At 39.7% G+C, this 17943-nt stretch overlaps 3 protein-coding genes across 3 annotated transcripts; all 3 read right to left on the reverse strand.

The window, feature by feature from the left end:
* Positions 1-588: 588 nt before the first annotated feature.
* Positions 589-2340, reverse strand: LOC121766977. The gene is made up of 2 exons (XM_042163197.1): positions 1878-2340; positions 589-1643 (listed from the first exon to the last, which is right to left on the reverse strand). Exons 1-2 carry the CDS (start codon positions 2338-2340, stop codon positions 589-591), a joined length of 1518 nt encoding a protein of 505 aa, XP_042019131.1.
* A 2996-nt stretch (positions 2341-5336) lies between these two features.
* Positions 5337-7065, reverse strand: LOC121766978 (pollen receptor-like kinase 4). The gene is made up of 2 exons (XM_042163198.1): positions 5940-7065; positions 5337-5875 (listed from the first exon to the last, which is right to left on the reverse strand). The coding sequence occupies exons 1-2, from the start codon at positions 7063-7065 to the stop codon at positions 5337-5339; spliced, it is 1665 nt and encodes a 554-aa protein (XP_042019132.1).
* A 7057-nt stretch (positions 7066-14122) lies between these two features.
* On the reverse strand, positions 14123-16530 carry LOC121766979 (LEAF RUST 10 DISEASE-RESISTANCE LOCUS RECEPTOR-LIKE PROTEIN KINASE-like 1.4). The gene is made up of 5 exons (XM_042163200.1): positions 16514-16530; positions 16178-16308; positions 15662-15697; positions 15247-15573; positions 14123-15172 (listed from the first exon to the last, which is right to left on the reverse strand). Exons 1-5 carry the CDS (start codon positions 16528-16530, stop codon positions 14262-14264), a joined length of 1422 nt encoding a protein of 473 aa, XP_042019134.1. The 3' UTR covers positions 14123-14261.
* Between the last annotated feature and the right edge of the window lie 1413 nt (positions 16531-17943).

The raw sequence follows: 17943 nt of genomic DNA on the forward strand, positions 1-17943 counted from the left end.
TAGCCGGAGCACTGGCGCCTTCGTCATCGCCTCTTTCAAGGGGAGGAAGCTCTCCTCTGCTGCGGCCGTCCAGCAAAATGCCTCTTTCTTGAGGAGGTCTGTAAGCGGTGCGGCGATCAAGACGTACTGTGCAATGAATCGTCTATAGTACCCCGTCAACCCCAAAAACCCTCTCAACTGTTTCACGGTCGTCGCCACTGGCCATGCCGTCATCGCCTCAATTTTTGTAGGATCCGCCTTCAATAAGCCGTCAGTAATAAGGTGACCAAGATAGTCCACCGTCGGACTACAAAAAGAACATTTTGACAATTTGACAAAGAAGCTGTGCTCGTGCAATACGGTTAAGATTGCCGACAGGTGCGATTCGTGCTCCTCAACGAACGGGCTGTAAATCAGGATATCATCAAAAAACACAATGACGAACCTGCGGAGCATAGGTTGGAATATACAGTTCATGGTAACCTGGAAAGTGGATGGCGCATTCGTCAGACCGAAAGGCATTACTAGGAACTCAAAGTGCCCGTCGTGGGTTTGGAACGCAGTCTTGAACACATCCACATCATGCATCTAAATCTGATGATAGCCCGATCACAGATCTAGCTTGGAAAATACTCTCGCCTTCCCCGATTCATCAAAGAGCTCATCTGCTGTCGGGATTGGAAAATGATCCGGAACTCTGGCATTGTTCAAGGCTCGATAATCGATGCAGAAATAGAAAGACCCATCTTTCTTTCGGATAAATAACACAGGCGAAGAAAACGGGTTGCTGCTCCTCTGAATAATTCCTTGCTCCAACATCTCTCGGACTTGCCGCTCAATCTCGTTTTTCTGGAAGTAGGGGTACATGTACGGTCTCACATTCACCAGGTTGGACCCTGGAAACAAATGAATTCGGTGATCGTATGGGCGAATCGGAGGCATTCCCGTCGGGACCCTGAAAACCGTACGAAAACCATCCAACACTGCCGCTACCCCTATCGGCAGATCATCGGGAAAAATCTCCAACTCAGTCGCACCTGATTCCAGCTCCAATAAAGCGATCTCAAAGCATTCTGCCACATCAGGGGAAGAGTGCATCAATAGTCGAGGCTGTACCGCCAGGCGGCGCGGTGGTTCTGTGATCCCACGCAGGATGAACGGCTGCCCCTTGTGATTGAATTCCAGTGTTTTGCGTGTGAAGTCTGCGGAAATCGTACCCAGCGACTCCAGCCAATCCATGCCTAAAATCACATCCGGGCCATGAATCGGTAAGATGTGAAGGTCCACCACAAACTCGGATCCTTGCACCTTCAATTTAGTTTGCTTCGCCACGTGAGTGCAAAGTAAAGCTGCTCTGTTACCTACAAACACCCGAAAAGGTCGAATCAGAGATAACGGTAGATGTAGACTCTCCGCAATTGTCGGATGCAAGAAGTCTCGGTCACTGCCCATGTCAACCAGTATGCAAACCTCACGATCCTGAATCTGTCCCAACACCTTGAGTGGGCGAGACCGTCGTCCCCCATCAAGCGAGTGTATATGGGCGACCTCAGTCGGTGCCTCCTCATCCCTAACAGCACCGTCCCACTCATCAGTTGCTGCTTCCTCCTCATCCGCGTAGCAGAGCATACGCTGCTTACACACATGACCAACTACCAATTTCTCTGGACAGTGCCAGCATAGCCCCAGTCGTGAGCGTTCATATCTCTCCACCTGTGACACCGGAATAACCGGTTGGCGCTGTTGTTCCTTCGCCCGCTGTTTCGGTCCCGATGGCAGACCCAGCCCGACAAACGTAGATGTAGGCAGTTGGGGACCTGATGGGGCAGTCGGTGTACGGCTGTCGCGCCCTTGCCACGGCTTGCGCTGGAAACCCGAAGAAGGTTGCGCCTAGTTACGGTCAGATTGTGTATCCGCTATTTCCAGGGATAACGCCATGGCTGCTGCCAGAGACGTCGGCCGGTGTAGCGACACGCGTTCTTGCATATCCGGTTTCAGACCCGCCACATACAGAGTAAAAAGTTTTGACTCCGGGACCCCCTGGACCTGATTTAAATACTTCTCAAATGTATCATGGTACTCCAGCACTATTCCCGTCTGAGTCAGCTTAGCGATTAACTCGAAATAATCCTTGAAGCTTTGTCTGTCGAAGCGGTGCCGAACATCCTCCAAAAATTCCTGCCACGTGACAAAATCATTATTGGCGTAATAATTAAACACCCACTCCGACGCTGGCGGATCGAACAGCATGACAGCGTAATGAAGACTCTGAGCCTCTGGCATGATCACGTGATCAAAATAATAGTGAACTCTGGAGATCCAGTTTGTTGCGTCGCTGCCATCGAACCGAGGTGGCTTCATTGACACCTGATTTTTATCAACCGTCGTGACTAAGATCCATGCATGGTGATTTTCCTTAAATCGTAGGGATCTTTTTCCAATACAAGGAACTGGTCAACAATAATTTTGTTAGAGTTTGTATAATGCAAAAAACATCTTTTGAATGTGCGTATGTGTAACGACATGTCAGAAACATAAGGAAGACACTTAATCTCCTGCCGGTTTGCTCGTTCCCTTGCCAATTCCGGAGCATATTTGGGAGGATATAAGCATGGATTTCCTCTCCGGACTTCCCAAAGCGGGCGCGGTAGACTGCGTATTCGTGGCGGTCGATCGTCTCTAAAAATACACCCATTTATCGCCCCACCCACGATTCACACTTATTTGCCTGGGAAAATTCGGGCACAAGCCATTGTGGATTCTTTCTGATCGAGGGATAAAGAATTGACCCATTTGTGACACCACCTCATGCGCGCTTAGCACAGGATGACGGTTTCAGCTAACAAGCATCGGCGAGACGTCGAATATGCAGCTGGGGAGTTGGTGTATTTGATGTTCAGGCCATACCACCAATCTTTCCATTTCACGGCCACGAATTGGAAGCTTCCGTACCGCTACTTTGGGCAATTTCAGATCGAGGCCCTGAAAATTCCCGATGGATCGTGCATCTATCCGGTGTTTCATGTTTCCTTACTGAAGAAGGCAATTGGTGTCCCGGACTCCACGTGAAGATCTTCAATACAAGACCTCGGATCTTCTGATTGGTGTCCCGGACTATACGCTGATATTTGTGTGGGCAAATCTCACCAACGTACTAGGACTCGAATAATGGAAGACAGAAACTGCTCACGGAGGGAGCACAAATTTCGAGCTCTCTCTTTCTAGAGGGGGATGCAAATTTTGTATATGAAAAAGTGTATCTTCTGTCTCCTTTATTCTCTTATTTATATAAGTCACATATTGGGCCCAGTCAGGGATCTAAGGAAGAATTTGGAACATGCCTCACCCAATTAGCTTTTTACTAATTAAATTAAACCCACAATTTAATATAAGCTTATATTGGAATATTACGAGCAGCCACTACAGAAGTAATATTGCACTGCCTTCCAAATCTGAAATTACAAGTATTTCGGGTTTCCTTTAATTGCATTTGATTTATTTCTCGCGCTTAAGATAGAAACATCCATTAATTAATTAACGTCTGCTATAGACTTAATTAATTAACATATTTCGAATTCCAAGAGTGGACTTAGCAAGAAACTCTTATTTATTATTCATAGAGTAATCAAACTCCAACTAGCTAGGTTCCAAATAATAAAACCTCGTTTCGAGCTCCTCTTGTGGATGTTATCAAACGAGACTCTCCTCGCGCACGTTTCAACATAATAGCAATCCTAGCACCGCTAGATAATGATCACCACTACCCAATATACCTGGATCGTTGGGTTACGAAAAACCCGCACCTTTGGTAAGTCAAAGTAGTGGATACTCAATGTCGTGTGCTCAATGTTAACGTACATTGATTAAGAAATTAATTATCAAGACCTCGTCTTTCAGTAGATAGTATAAAGACTCGTCTTGCTGTTAGATCCATTCAGTGCTATACCACACCAACGTCATCTTATTTCAATAAGGCTTAGAAATAATCGGACTGACATTGCAACCTTTTGCGATAGGTAGTCTAGCCCTATCTAGGTTGTAAAATTCTTATTTTTCTTTGTTTAGAACTGACCGTGTTACCTTAAATTGGACGACGCCCACAACCGGTCTACTAAAACAAAGACTTAGACTTTGTTACGTTTACTTATACATTTAAATATGCAATAAACAACCATTAAATGTAAAACATAACAACATTATGACAAAAATAATCTGTTGCATTTATTGGAAAATAACCATTAGAGTTTTACAGTATGCAATCACTCGAAAGGTGATTTCTAGTATACAAAACCCTAACAAATGGTTCTATAAATCGTGGACAAACTAAAATGTCAAAAGGATTCTTTAAATCGTGGACGGAGGAACTAATAGAGATAAGATAAAAATTTACGCAACCTATTTCTTTTTAATAGAAATATATTACTTCCTCCGTCCGAAGAAATATGAGCCTTTTTTTGGGTGGCACGAGATTTTATGCAATTTTATTTTGTGTGTTAGGTAGATAGAATAAAGTAAGAGAGATAATAAAATAAAGATAAAATATTTATATTTTTAGTAATGAGTTATCTTTGCTGGGACAATCCAAAAATGGAAGTATGTCATCTTTAGTGGGAAGTGTCCCATACTAGCCTTTTTATATGTTTTTGATTAATTCATGGTCTGTGAAAATGACGTGTGCCTCGATTCCACCCACAATCCCGGCTCTGGAAGACCTTACTTGTAGTTAACGGACTCTTTATGGTATTCAGTCCTATACAAATCTTTAGTTATTACGCTATCAAATTGTGTATGAACAGCTTGAGCTTCTTCAACGTTGTGATAACGGTGATGGATGAATAGCCTTGCAAATTGCGTCTTCTTCTCATTTAAAATGCGGTGCTGGTTGGATCAGGATGAGGAAGGCGTTTTGTCTTGAGCGCTCCCTGTAAATCAGATGAGTACTCCCTCTTGTTTTTGAATTTAGGAGAAAGATCCACTCTTGTCTTGCATTGTCCATATCACTGCGTCTTCTTCAATATTACTAACTCTTAACTATTTAAACAGACTTAGAGAAAAAGGGAAATACTATATTATTCCCAGATAATGAAACAAGTTGATAAGGCATGTGTATACATTTCACCAATAACACAAAATCTATTCATTTCAATATCAAGAAAGTGATAATTAAGCATTAGATGTACACATGCAAATTATTAAAATCAACATGTTATTAGTCAATATCCATGATGCCTATTATCTCCTAAGCATCAAATATAGATAGAAGAAGAGAGATATACACTGTATGATGAAATATTGAATGAAGGAAGATTTATTTGAAGAAATTAATATATATTGAAAGAGAGAGCTGTGATCAGTCGTCATGCTGAAATCTGGTCAATCTGTGGAGCGGCGACCTCCAAATCCCATCTCTTATCTGTATCCTCTATGCAGCACGATATCCCTATCTGCAACATCTTCTCCATTTGGTTAGTGCTGCCGGCGGCTTCCATGTCCTTGTGAATAACAAGAGAAAATTCTTGGCCGGCAATGCCGTTGATCCAAGCTGCTATGTCTGTTGTGGTGCCATTGGGGAGGCATTTTCCAGTGAGGATCTCGAGTATGAGGATTCCGAGGCACCATACGTCGGTTTTCTTGGAAATGCAATGGTGGTGAGCGTAGTCGGGGGATTTGTAAGCGAGGAGGAGGTTGTGGACGTAGGCGGAGTTGACGACAGGGTGGAGAGCGTAGTCCATGAGGAGTGGGTTGTATTCATTGTCCAAGAGAACGTTGGATGATTTCAGGTGGCCATGCGCCACTCTTAGGGTTGGAACCTCATTTTGGAGATACATCAGCCCCTTTGTCACCCCCTTTATAATTTTCAGCCTCGTACCCCACCTCACCACACCCGACTGTTTTCCTGCACGTACATTCATTCATTCATTTATTCATTATACTATAACAAATACTACTACTACCACTACTACTACTACTACCATGCAGAAGGGCGGCCAAGTTGCCATTTTTGGCGAAGTCGAATACCAAGAGCTTCTCGTCCTTGCGGAACAAATAGGCGACGAGGGGCAGTAGGTTAGGGTGGCTGAGTCTCCCTAGCCTCCTCATGTGCTCATGGAATTCCTCCCTATCAATGCTGTTCATATGCTTGAATCTTTTCACCACCACAGCCTCCCCGTCCACCAGCAGTGCCTTGTACGATGCCCCCAAGTTCCCGCTTCCCAGCACCTCAGCTGACGCCCTCAGTAGCTCCTGCAACTCAAACTTCTGCCTCCTCTCGTCCACGAACGACAACTTCACGGGTTTTTGCCCATCCTTTTCGACGTCCACAATGGCCTTGTCGTCCCCGCGCTTGTTAAATCTTGAGAGAAGAAGGATGAGCAGGAAAAGAAGCAAAATCCCGAGCAAGATAGAGATTATGATGAATGAGATGGGAGTTGTTTTGGAAGATGATGGGAACAAACAAGCGTTGGAGAGAGGGGGCCCACACAGTGCTTTATTATCCGCGAATGAGGATGGATCCATGCCTTTGAGAGCGAAGGGGATGGGGCCCTCCAATTGGTTGTTGGAGAGGTTGATGTGCTTGAGATTTACGGAGGTGATCAAAGGGATATTGCCGGTGAAGTGGTTATTGTGGAGGTCCAACTCGATGAGCTTAGGAGATTCAAGGGAAGTGGGAATGGGCCCAGTGAAGTTGTTGTTCGCCAAATGGATTTTCTTGAGAGAGAACATGCCCTTGAAGGCATCAGGAGCAATGTCGCCGGAGAAATAGTTGTCCGATAAATACAAGGCCTTGATAGAGCTGACTTTCTTCCAATCGGGCATGGCACCCTCGAACGTGTTCCCCATCAGGCTCATGGCGCGCATGAAACGCAACGGGGCCAATGCGTCCAAGTCGATGTAGCCCTTCAGGTTCATTCTCTCCAGCTGTAGACCCCACACGTAGTTGTTGTAGCAGAGCACACCAACCCACTTCCCGCTGCATGCTGGGCTGCCCGGATTCCAGTTCCACAGAGCCCCCTCGCTGTTCATCAGTGACGACTTAAACTTGAGGAGAGCCTGTTCCTCCACCTCCGCGGAACATGAATGAACCATAAAATATACAAGAATAATTACAAATAAACTACGAAATTTGTAATCAATTGAATGAAGATGATGATGATGATGTGTCAACATTGTTAATCCCTCAATATTCACAAAATCCAATCAATCTCTATAAATTTTTCTTTTTTGTTCTCTGTACTTTTCCTTTTCCAGTAATTTTCTAACGTTGATTCTTAGGTTGGGGAACATGAGATTCGGGCAAGGAACAAGGTAGTGGGTGACCATGCTTTGTTTCGATTAGACTGAGAAATTAACGTCTTTTTAGGAGACCATTTCCTCACACACAAAGGCGGATCCAAAAAACTTTGATAGTGGAGTTGAAAATAGTAAAAAATTAATAATCTATATAATTCTTATTTAAAAAATAAATTATATTAAATAGCATTATCTTTATTAAGTGGAGTATTTAACTTTTACAAATGTTTTGTGTCACGTGGCAGCACGAGATTGGATTTATGTTAATATAACATGGAAAAATTAAAATTTTATAGTTTTTTTTATTTATTCGAAAAGGATGAGTGTTACACTGTATCATTTCCTATTTAAGACAATTAAGACAACTCATTGCTGCTTTTCTAAATGCTGACACTAGTTAGAACGACAATTACACTGTATCATTTCCTATTTACATGTCTCGCAATCTCCATTTTTTTTACTTATTCGAAAAGGAATAGTATTACCGGTTGCAATTATGACAACTCATTGTTTGCCAACACTAGTTATAACGAAAATTGTCATATGTATCATTTCCTATGTGTATCTTATTCGAACATGGAAAGTATTACCGGTTGCAATTATGACAACTCATTGTTGCTTTCTGACAATGCGAACACTAGATGTCGATTTGTATCCCGACCCCTATGACTTATATGGTATTCCCTCTTGTCCCTCTGTAGCGGAGTCGTCTTCCTTTTTGGGTTGTCCCACTGTAACTTGAGTCATTTCCTTTTTTGGAAAAAATACTTTACTCTCTCTTCATCTCTCTATTTTTTTTCCTTTCTACTTTATTCTCCTTTTACTTAACTCATTTAAAATATTTTTTCTTAAATCTCATGCCGAAAAGAAATGCCTCTACTACAGAGGGACGGAGGGAGTAGTATTTTTATGCTCCTTAATTATTTTACATTTTTCTTAATATTTCATGTTTTTATTCATTTTATGTGAAAATATTACTTTTTATAATTATTACTTCCTACTCTGTCCTTTCATGAAAAATAGTTTTATTTGTGAACAACATGTGTTTTAATGAGAAATTGGTAAATAATTATGAGATGTGGTGAAAAAGTAGATGAAATAGGATAGTAAAAAGAGAAAAAGAAAGAGAGAGAAGATAAAAAGTAATAAGAGAGAAAATGAGAAAATGTGAATAAAGTATGAGATAATGTTTCCATTTAATGAAATAAGACTATTTTCCATGGAAAAATTAAAATGGTAAAATGAAACTATTTTTCGTGAACGGATATATATATTTACCAAATTATATATTGCAGATTTATCATTTATGTTTTTGTTTACATTTTTTTACATGAATTATACTTTTTAGAATTACTATTATTTACAAAATTCTATATTATAGATTTATAAGTATGTCGTATCATGACAAATGTATTAGTAAAATTTTAATATGTTGATTATTTTTTTTAAAAAAATGTTTGCATAATTATTTCAATTAGAATTTAATTTCATCATGAATTTTTTATGGTTGAAGAAGCATAGAAGAATTATCAAAATAGTATTATAAAATTTTGAATAATTAATATAATACACGAAAATTAAAGAATTTATACAATTTTTTTGTTAATTCGAAAATGAAGAGTATTACCGGTTACATTTATGAAAACTATTTGTTGCTTTACTAACAATGCCAGCACTAGTTATAATGACAATTACCATATGTATCATTTCCTATTTATATCTTGCAATCCAAGTAGTATTACCCGTTGCAATTATGACAACTGAATGTTGCTTTTATAGACAATGGCGACACTAGTTATAACAACAATTACAATATGTATCATTTTTTATTTATATCTCTCGCAATTCTCTATCATATACTCCCTCTGTCTGGCTAAGCGAGATGTTTCATTTTCGCACATGTTTTGCGAAAATAATAGTTAGAGTAGAGAGAAAGTAAAGTAAGAAAGAGAATAATGTAGATAAAACTATCTTCTATAATATTATCTCTCTTACGATATTTTCTCTTCACTCTAACTATTTATTATTATTTTTCAAAACATATGCGAAAATGAAACGTCTCGTTTAGTCTGGGACAGAGGGAGTATTACCGTTTGAAGTTATGACAACTCATCGTTTCTTTTATGACAATGCCCAACATAGTTATAACAACAATTATCATATATATCATTTCATATTTATATCTCTCGCATCCCCTATTATCTAGGTTGCAAACAATGCATGCACTAAAAAGTTCTCAACATCCCACTGTGAAAATTTTAAGATTTTAATTATTTTAAATTTTTACTAGATCTTAGAATTTTAATGTAATTTTATTTTAATTATATAAATTTAACTACATAGTACAACTGCAAATTAAGTGAAATATGAATGATAAAAACTAAGAAATTGAAAAAATGAATTTAGCAATGGTTATCCATTATCATTGGTGGATTTAGAGCATCTCTAATAGGTCTGGACATGCAATAGCCCTCCCATAGCCTTCTCACTGCCACATCATCTGCACTAAAATACTCCTGCCATATCATCTGGACATGCAATAGCCCTCCCATAGCCCTCACATAACCTATCCACATCACTAATAACAATTATAAAATTTAATTTACAATCGTAGCAACATACGAAATTTAATTTACAAATACAGGAAAATTGAATAATAATATTAAAATTTATTAAAAAGTACAATAATTTATAAAAAAGTACATTAATTTAAAAAAATACCAAAATTAAAAATTACAAAAAAAATACATAAAAAATCACTCCTCGCCTCCGTCGTCGCCGCCGCCGCCTCCATCGCCCCCAACGCCGCTGCTACTCCCGCCGGTATCCCTCTGAAACCCCGCCAATTCTTCACGCATGCTCCGGAGCAATACGCGAAGATAAGTCTTCTCCTCGGGGTCCACTGCCGTCCGGAAGTCGGCTAAGGTCTTCACCATTTGAGCGCGAGTTTGTTGACGCGCGAAGAATTTGAGCTCATCAATGTACCTGCCGAGGGGGGATGCCAAGCCGGCAAACTTCCCATAAGGGGGTATACTTTTAACATCACATAAATCTAGGGGACCTTGTTGCAAAAAAATTGGGGGATTAGGGCTGTCAAACCCTAACCCGTTTCCTCCATATGCCGCCCCCACCGTTCTGGGAGTCTTCGTCTCCTGTTCTCCCACGAGGATTGGTTGCCTCCCGGTTGCCTCCTCCCGTCAGGAATAATCCACTTCCGCCGCTGTCATCCATGCCGATTGCCAATCGAGCTTTCGCCTTCTGACCTTCGTCCCACCATTCGGGAAATCCGACCAAGAGAAAGCATGATTCTCTGGTATGCTTCTGTTTCCCGCAATGAGAGCACCACAATTTTGATTTATCTGGTTTGAATCCTCCTCCTTTCAGGTTGGGTCCAGCAGCGTATGGCGGTGGTTTTTGGTTGATGCGTTGCTGATGTTGGGGTTTGGTTTTGGGCAGTGAATCCTAGCCCCACACCGCTCGATGATGAGTCGGCGCTGACTGTTCCGATCGGGGTATCTGAGTTTGCTGTTGGCGGCATGATTTTGAGCCGGGTAGCTTCTCATTTCACCCGCCCGTATGCGGTCTCGGCTGAGGGCAAGGGAAGCTCTTTGAGGATATCGCGTCGGATTTCGTCGTATCATTCATTCAGTCCAGTAAGGAACTTAAACAGACATCTTGTTCCTATGTATGTTTGGAATTGCCCGACTCCTTTGTCACAACAATCAATCGGGCGATTCTAGCATTGATCTATCTCGATCCAAATCCCATGGAGACGACGCCGGTAAGTTTCGAGTCCTTGTTCTCCTTGCACTATCTTACTTGCTCTTTCCTCCAAGTCATATAACAGGTACGGATCAGCGGTGCTTGCAAACATGACAGACAAGCTTTCCCATAGGGCCTGTGTGGTTTGGTGGTGTGCGAAGTCGACGACGATGTTGGTTTCGATATTGTCGATTATCCAAGAGAACAAGATCATGTTGATATCTTCCCATTCGATATAGCCTTTCGCCCTTGGTTCCGGAGGCGCAGGTATACATGTGAGTTGCCGAAGAGCTCGTCTGCTCACAACAGCTATCCTCTTTAGTTTCTGCCAGAGAGGGTAGCTGTTTCCATTGAGTTTGACCGCCAGAGTCACGTTCTTACTCATTCTCGGTCATAACTCGTTGTTGTTGTTGGGTTTTTCTTAATCGTCTGAATGACCATGGCCGAGATTTGGTGTTCTCAAGCTGTGATGAATCTTATTCTGAGCTTTTCTTTGATACCATGTTGAAAGAGTATATTTCATTCATTCAACTTGTATGTTTTACATAGGCATATACACGTTCCTTTATAAGATGAAGATGAAAGGGTTGGCAGCGGAAGCTTGCGTTATAACGGATCACATAAAATTCTAATATATTTAGCAGATTATTTAGACAAATTCTATTCGCGTAATTCTCACATGTATCATGCTCATAACTTGAATTTAAACATGTTTTAGCACAAGTAATACCTAAAACATGCTTGCTACGGAGTAAGCCAATTTACCTCGTTGATTCACTGAAGAATCGAAGATGGCTCGCGTCTTCTCCACGTGAAGATCTTGAGTACTAAACCACGGATCTTCCGACTGGTTCCCGGACTGTAAACTGATATCAGTGTGGGCTAATCTCACCAGAATAGTAGGACTTAAATAAAGACGGAAACTGCTCACGGAGGGAGCTGAAATTCGTCCCTCTGCTTAAAGGAGAGGGGGACGAAAATTTTGATGAAAATAATGTATTTTCTGTCTCCTTTATTCTACTATATATATTAAGTCACATATTGGGCCCAGTCAGGGATCTATGGAAGAATTTGGATATGGCCTCCCCCAATTAGCTTCTTACTAATTAAATTGAACCCACAATTTAATATAAGCTTATATTGGAATATTACGAGCAGCTACTACACAAATAATATTGAACTGCCTATCCAAATCTGAAATTACAAGTATTCCGGGTTTCCATTTTTTTGTCATTAATTTCTCGTGGTTAAGATAGAAACGTCCATTAATTAATTAATGTCTGCTATGGACTTAATTAATTAACATATTATTAACTCCAAGAGTGGACATAGCAAGAAACGCTTATTTATTATTCATAGAGTAATCAAACTCCAACTAGCTAGGTTCCGAATAATAAAACCTTGTTTCGAGCTCTTCTTGTGGACGTTATCAAACGAGACTTACCTCGCGCACGATTCAATATAATAGCAATCCTAGCACCGCTAGATATTAATCACCACTACCCAATATACCAGGATTCTTGGTTTGCGAAAAAAACCCCCACCTTTTGGTAAGTCAAAAGTAGTGCATAATCAATACCGTATGCTCAATGCTAACGCACATTGATTAAGAAATTAATTATCAAGACCTCGTCTTTCAGTAGATAGCATAAAGACTCGTCTTGTCGTTAGATCCAATTCAGTGCTATACCCCACCAATGTCATCTTATTTCAGTAAGGCTTAGAAATATGCGGACTGACATTGCAACCTTTCACGATAGGTAGTCTAGGCCTATCTAGGTTGTGAAATTTTTCTTTATTCTTTGTTTAGAACTGACCGTGTTACCTTAAAGTGGACGACCCACAACCGGTCTAGTAAAACAAAGACTTAGACTTTGTTATGTTGCTTATACATTTATATATACAATAAACATCCATTAAATGTAAAACATAACAACATTATGACAAAAATAATCTGTTTCATTCCTTTGGAAAATATCATATAGAGTTTTACAGTATTCAATCACTCGAAAAGTGATTTCTAGTATACAAACTCTAACAGAAGAATAGCTAAACAAGGTAAAGATTTGCCCTAGTTAATTTCCATTTATTCACGGTAATTCCCTAATCTTGGCAATCTTCTCTTGATTTATTTTATTCAGACCTTCCTTGATTGAATTCTTTCCAACACATAGTACAAGACAAGGTTTGCATCAAAATGCATCCAGAGCCTGAAAAACCCTATCGTAAGGTCTGTTTCTGTCGATCTGGATAGAAGCATCCCACCGGGTGGAAGGCGCTGTTTGGGCAGAAGAGAGTCGGTACGGTACGTAATGGTGAGGATTATAGAATGGAAGAGCCATGCAAGGTTGGTTGTGGGCTGCTACTGAAATGGAGAAACAAGGCTACAACAACAGCCATTTTAGTGTGGTTGATGTTTTGTCATGAAGTGATTGCATTTCATCAAGAACCAAAAGATCATCTTTGGTTATAGCTATTCTTGTCTTGCGATGTCTTTTAGGAAACTATTTATCTGTGTAGGTAGATGCTATAACAGCACAAACCTATATTCGCAGCTAATCTGCTTTATCCCAAACATACTTTCTATTAACCTAAAACCATGTCATTTCGCTTGCCTGAACACGTAGAAAAAAATTCTTTAGTACAGAGAAATTGATGGTGTTAAATGATCATCAATAATTTGTTTAATCATCAATTGCTTCCTGATATAGGGTGCATGATGCACCCCAGGTCTTCCCTTCGAGGATGAGATTATCTAATTCCATTGTTGAATGGTTGTTTGTTTTAATAGTATTTCATTAATTCAAGTCAAGATATGCATTTCCTAATGTGAGTTACTGCCTTAGTGAAAGTTGCCAGATTTGCTTTGTTTATTTGCATGTCTATGCTACTAAGCAAGTGTTTTATTTTTATCTTTTATGTGTGTTACAATGGGCAAGTCCTTGGGAAATTAAAACAAAATATGAATCTTGAATAATCACATTAACTGGAGTACATGGCTAATGGACATTAATATAATCCGCTTATATTCATTTCATACATTTAGTCTATCTACCCTAATCCTAAACTTCAAAAGTAACGTCTACAAATATTCACACAGTCCATTTACTCTATATACATTCCTCTAAAGCTTGTTATCAAAGTCATGTCGCTCTATGTATAGCTAGACATAAACATGAAAGGAAACAAATATATGTGTAAGAAACAAAACATCAAAGCTAGAAGTGAGCTCACCCACCAGAATTGGGCGTTGAGCCGCTAGCCGCAACAGAGTCCGGCGAGGGCGGTGCAACGCTGCTCTTGAGCGGCCCAGTCTCATCATCTACCAAAATGTCAACAATTTCAACCTTGTGAGCATTCAAGTCTTCATTCTTGATGCCTTTCAAAGCTTCCAAAACTTCTTCCATGGAGGGTCTCATATCCTTCTCCTGCTGCAAAGCCAGTTCCGCGACTAATGTGGCCATCCGTCTCCCAGTAGTGTTCGTCTCAAAGCCAAGAGTCGAATCAACCAACTCGTGCAGCATATGATTTTGGATCTTGTTGACGGCCATGTTGGCTAAATTGATGTTGTGGCGGTGCCTGTTGGTGTCCACGGAATGCAGGGACGATATGAACTCGATCAAGACCACTCCAAAGCTGTATACATCGCTCTTTTCCGTGAGCTGGTAGCACTGGCAATACTCCGGATCAACATAGCCCGGAGTCCCCTGTGGAGCCGTTGAGACATGAGTAGCATCTATTTGGAACAATCTAGACAGCCCGAAATCAGCCACTTTTACATGGAAATCGTTGTCTAGTAGTATGTTATTGGTTTTGACATCCCGATGTATGATATCCGATTTATGGAGATATGCAAGCGCCTCAGCGGTTTCAATGGCGATATTCAGCCGAACAGGCCAAGATAGCAACCCAGATGCAGAACGATTTGCATGGAGGTGATCAGCTACCGTTCCATTCGGAATGTACTCGTAAACAAGCAACAATTCTCGACTTCGCTTGGATGTGCACCCAAACAGAGCCACAAGGTTTACATGTCTTACTTGAGTTAGGATCTCAACCTCATTCATGAACTGCTCCACACGCTTGAAATTGTTCTCGTACAAACGTTTCACAGCAACAACACGACCATCAGAGAGCACGCTTGTGATGGGAAGCAAATAAATGATAAGAGAGTTCTTGCATTTAATCAAGAATTAGCTAGAAATCGTTTTCTTACCATAATATAAGTACCAAAGCCACCATCACCGAGTTCTTTAGACGGATCAAAGTTATTGGTTGCTACTACAAATTCTGAGTAATTGAATACCTGCACCCCAAAATACGAGTTGTCCCTACCAATATTAGATTTGGAAGGTGGATATGAAGGGATGCTTTTAGTGAATTTGGTTGAAGAAGGCGTAGACGGTTCCTTGATGGAAAGAAGCGTCAAGTCATCCTTGCTCGCGGTTGGAGTAGATGCAGTCAGCTTCCTCTTCTGCCTGCAGTAGAAAATCAACCATCTCAAACCAATACCAGCAAGAACTGCACCACCTATGGGAAGGCCTGGGTGTGGATACACAGATGAAAACATTTTCAAATCTCAAACCTAATTTGTTTACAGTAAAACAGTTTAGATTTAAAAAAAACATACCGATATTCCTCCCCAAATTAGAGTTATCATTATTCGCTGCAGTAGCCATGAAATAACAAAGTGTTAACAAAGGCCTTGGCATTATTATTACTCCCTCCGTCCCCCAAAATTCGTCACCATTTGACCCGGCACGGGTTTTAAGAAATATAATAGAAAGTGAGTTGAAAAAGTTGGTGGCATGTGGGTCCTACTTTTATATATTAGTTTTATAATAAAATGTGAGTGTGAATGAGTTAGTGGAATGTAGGGTCCACTACCAAAAATGGTAAAAGTGAAAGGTGACAAATTTTCAGGGACGGACAAAAAAGGAAATAGTTGACAAATTTTCAGGGACGGAGGGAGTACTATATACTACTCCTCATAAAGTATTCAAACAAAGCTATCATTTCAACAATGAACAACAACTACAAGCAAATTAAGTCTCAAACTAGTAACATATTTCAACAATTAATTCCATACGAACATCAAATCTCAGGAAACTATGGCTTTGCTACTCATAACATAAATCCCCAATACCTTGAGGAGGTAGACTGAAAGGAAAAGGACAAGGTTTATTGCCACAAACACAAACGACTTGACTTAATACTGAATCAAATCCGCATTGAGAGCACAATCTCTCTTGAGGTTCAGGAACAATATAATTGAAGCTAAAACCAAGGACATAGAACAGAGTGAGATCCTCGTTACGTGGAATTCCAAAATTCGAAAGAGAACGAGGCACGGAACTCGGTAGGTGAGCGAATTGTGAGTTAACTCGGTGACATTGTTGCTCTGGCCGATGAAGGGATAATAGATGTTGACGAAGTGCGGAAGACGGTGGTGGCTAGGGTTAGACAATCTCCAACCATTTACACTAAACTCAAACTCATTTTTGAGTACACATGACATCAAAAATAATTTTACTCCAACCATTTACACTAAATTCAAAATTTATACTCCCTTCGTCCTCTTTTAGGAGTCCCGATTTACCATTTTTTGATGTCCCACTTTAGCAGTCGCGGTTGGAATATTCCATAAATAATATTAGGCCCCATATCCCACTAACCTTTTTCCACTCAAATTTTATTATAAAACTAATATAAAAAAGTAGGACCCACATTTCACTATCTTTTTTCACCAACTTTCCTTTATATTTATTACAACTCGTGCCGAACTCAATTGGGACTCCTAAAATGGGACGAAGGGAGTACCATTTTTGAGTTTTTGTCTCGTAAAATTTTTGTAGTCACACCGTATTTGGTGTTGTTTCACCAAAACACTAAAAATGGATTTAAGTTTAGTGTATAATTTGAAAAGATTTCTATATTAAAACCCATTTTTAGAATATGATTGAAGATGGTCTCACGGAGGGAAGAGGAGGAGAGAGAAGAGCGTGACGTGATAAGATGGTATTGTAGGTTTGTTTTCCATTATTTTAAACCCCATGCCGCCAAATTTGTTTGGGGGAACTAAACTAATTTGATTTCTATTTAATGGAATTATATGGGTATTTTAATAATCATCTTATGGAAACATTTTTTCATAAAATTTAAAAAATATATACTCTCTCCGTCTCATAAAAATATGAGTAATGGAAATGATATAGAAATTAAGAAATAATTGGTAAAGTTAGAGAGATAAGGAGAATGATAGTTAAAGTATTGTTAGTGGATAGTGAGACCTACATTATTAAATTGATATAACTTTCTAAAAATTGAATGCACGTATATTTGTGGGATGGACGAAAATGGAAAGTGCACAATTTTATGGGATGGAGAGAGTATATTACGAGTTAAATAAAAAAGTTTAGCAACAAAATAGTGTAAGATATTAAAATGTATTGTATGCTAAAATAGAAGAAACAACTCAACAATAATCAATAATTAATGAAATCAAGATTTTGACATCGGAAGCTCAAAATAAATTTTCTGCATTATTTTCTATCTTACTTTACTTGTTCTCTATTTTAACTATTTATTACTCCCTTCATTCCATAGTAGTGAAGTCATCTTTTCATTTTGGGCATTCTATAATTAATGAGTCATTTCATTTTTTAGTAATAGTAGTAACACATTTTCCACTCTTATTTTTCTCTCCCTTATTATATAATATGTACTTTTTTCTCTCTCCTACTTTATTACTCCATCTATCCCAACTAAGTTAGGTCATTTCTTTTTTTGACATAAAAATGAAACATCCAATAACTCTTACTTTATTCCATCACCTACATTACTCTCTCTCTTTATCTTTTCTACTCTATTCCTCTCTCCAAAACAGAAACAGTACACTAATATAAAACACTT

The sequence above is a fragment of the Salvia splendens genome, chromosome 15, assembly GCF_004379255.2.
Source record: "Salvia splendens isolate huo1 chromosome 15, SspV2, whole genome shotgun sequence".
NCBI lineage: Eukaryota > Viridiplantae > Streptophyta > Magnoliopsida > Lamiales > Lamiaceae > Salvia > Salvia splendens.

Excerpts from the sequence above, each read along its gene's own strand:
- LOC121766977 (XM_042163197.1), bottom strand. The coding sequence starts at position 2,340 with ATGAAGCCACCTCGGTTCGATGGCAGCGACGCAACAAACTGGATCTCC. Across the intron at positions 1,644-1,877 it reads AGCGGATACACAATCTGACC|AGAAATTGGTAGTTGGTCAT; the intron begins GTAACTAGGCGC and ends GGCACTGTCCAG.
- LOC121766978 (XM_042163198.1), bottom strand. The coding sequence starts at position 7,065 with ATGGTTCATTCATGTTCCGCGGAGGTGGAGGAACAGGCTCTCCTCAAG. Across the intron at positions 5,876-5,939 it reads TCTGCATGGTAGTAGTAGTA|GAAAACAGTCGGGTGTGGTG; the intron begins GTAGTGGTAGTA and ends ATGTACGTGCAG.
- LOC121766979 (XM_042163200.1), bottom strand. Across the intron at positions 15,698-16,177 it reads TTTCAGTCTACCTCCTCAAG|CGAATAATGATAACTCTAAT; the intron begins GTATTGGGGATT and ends TGGCTACTGCAG. Across the intron at positions 15,173-15,246 it reads CTTTGGTACTTATATTATGG|GCGTGCTCTCTGATGGTCGT; the intron begins TAAGAAAACGAT and ends TTCCCATCACAA.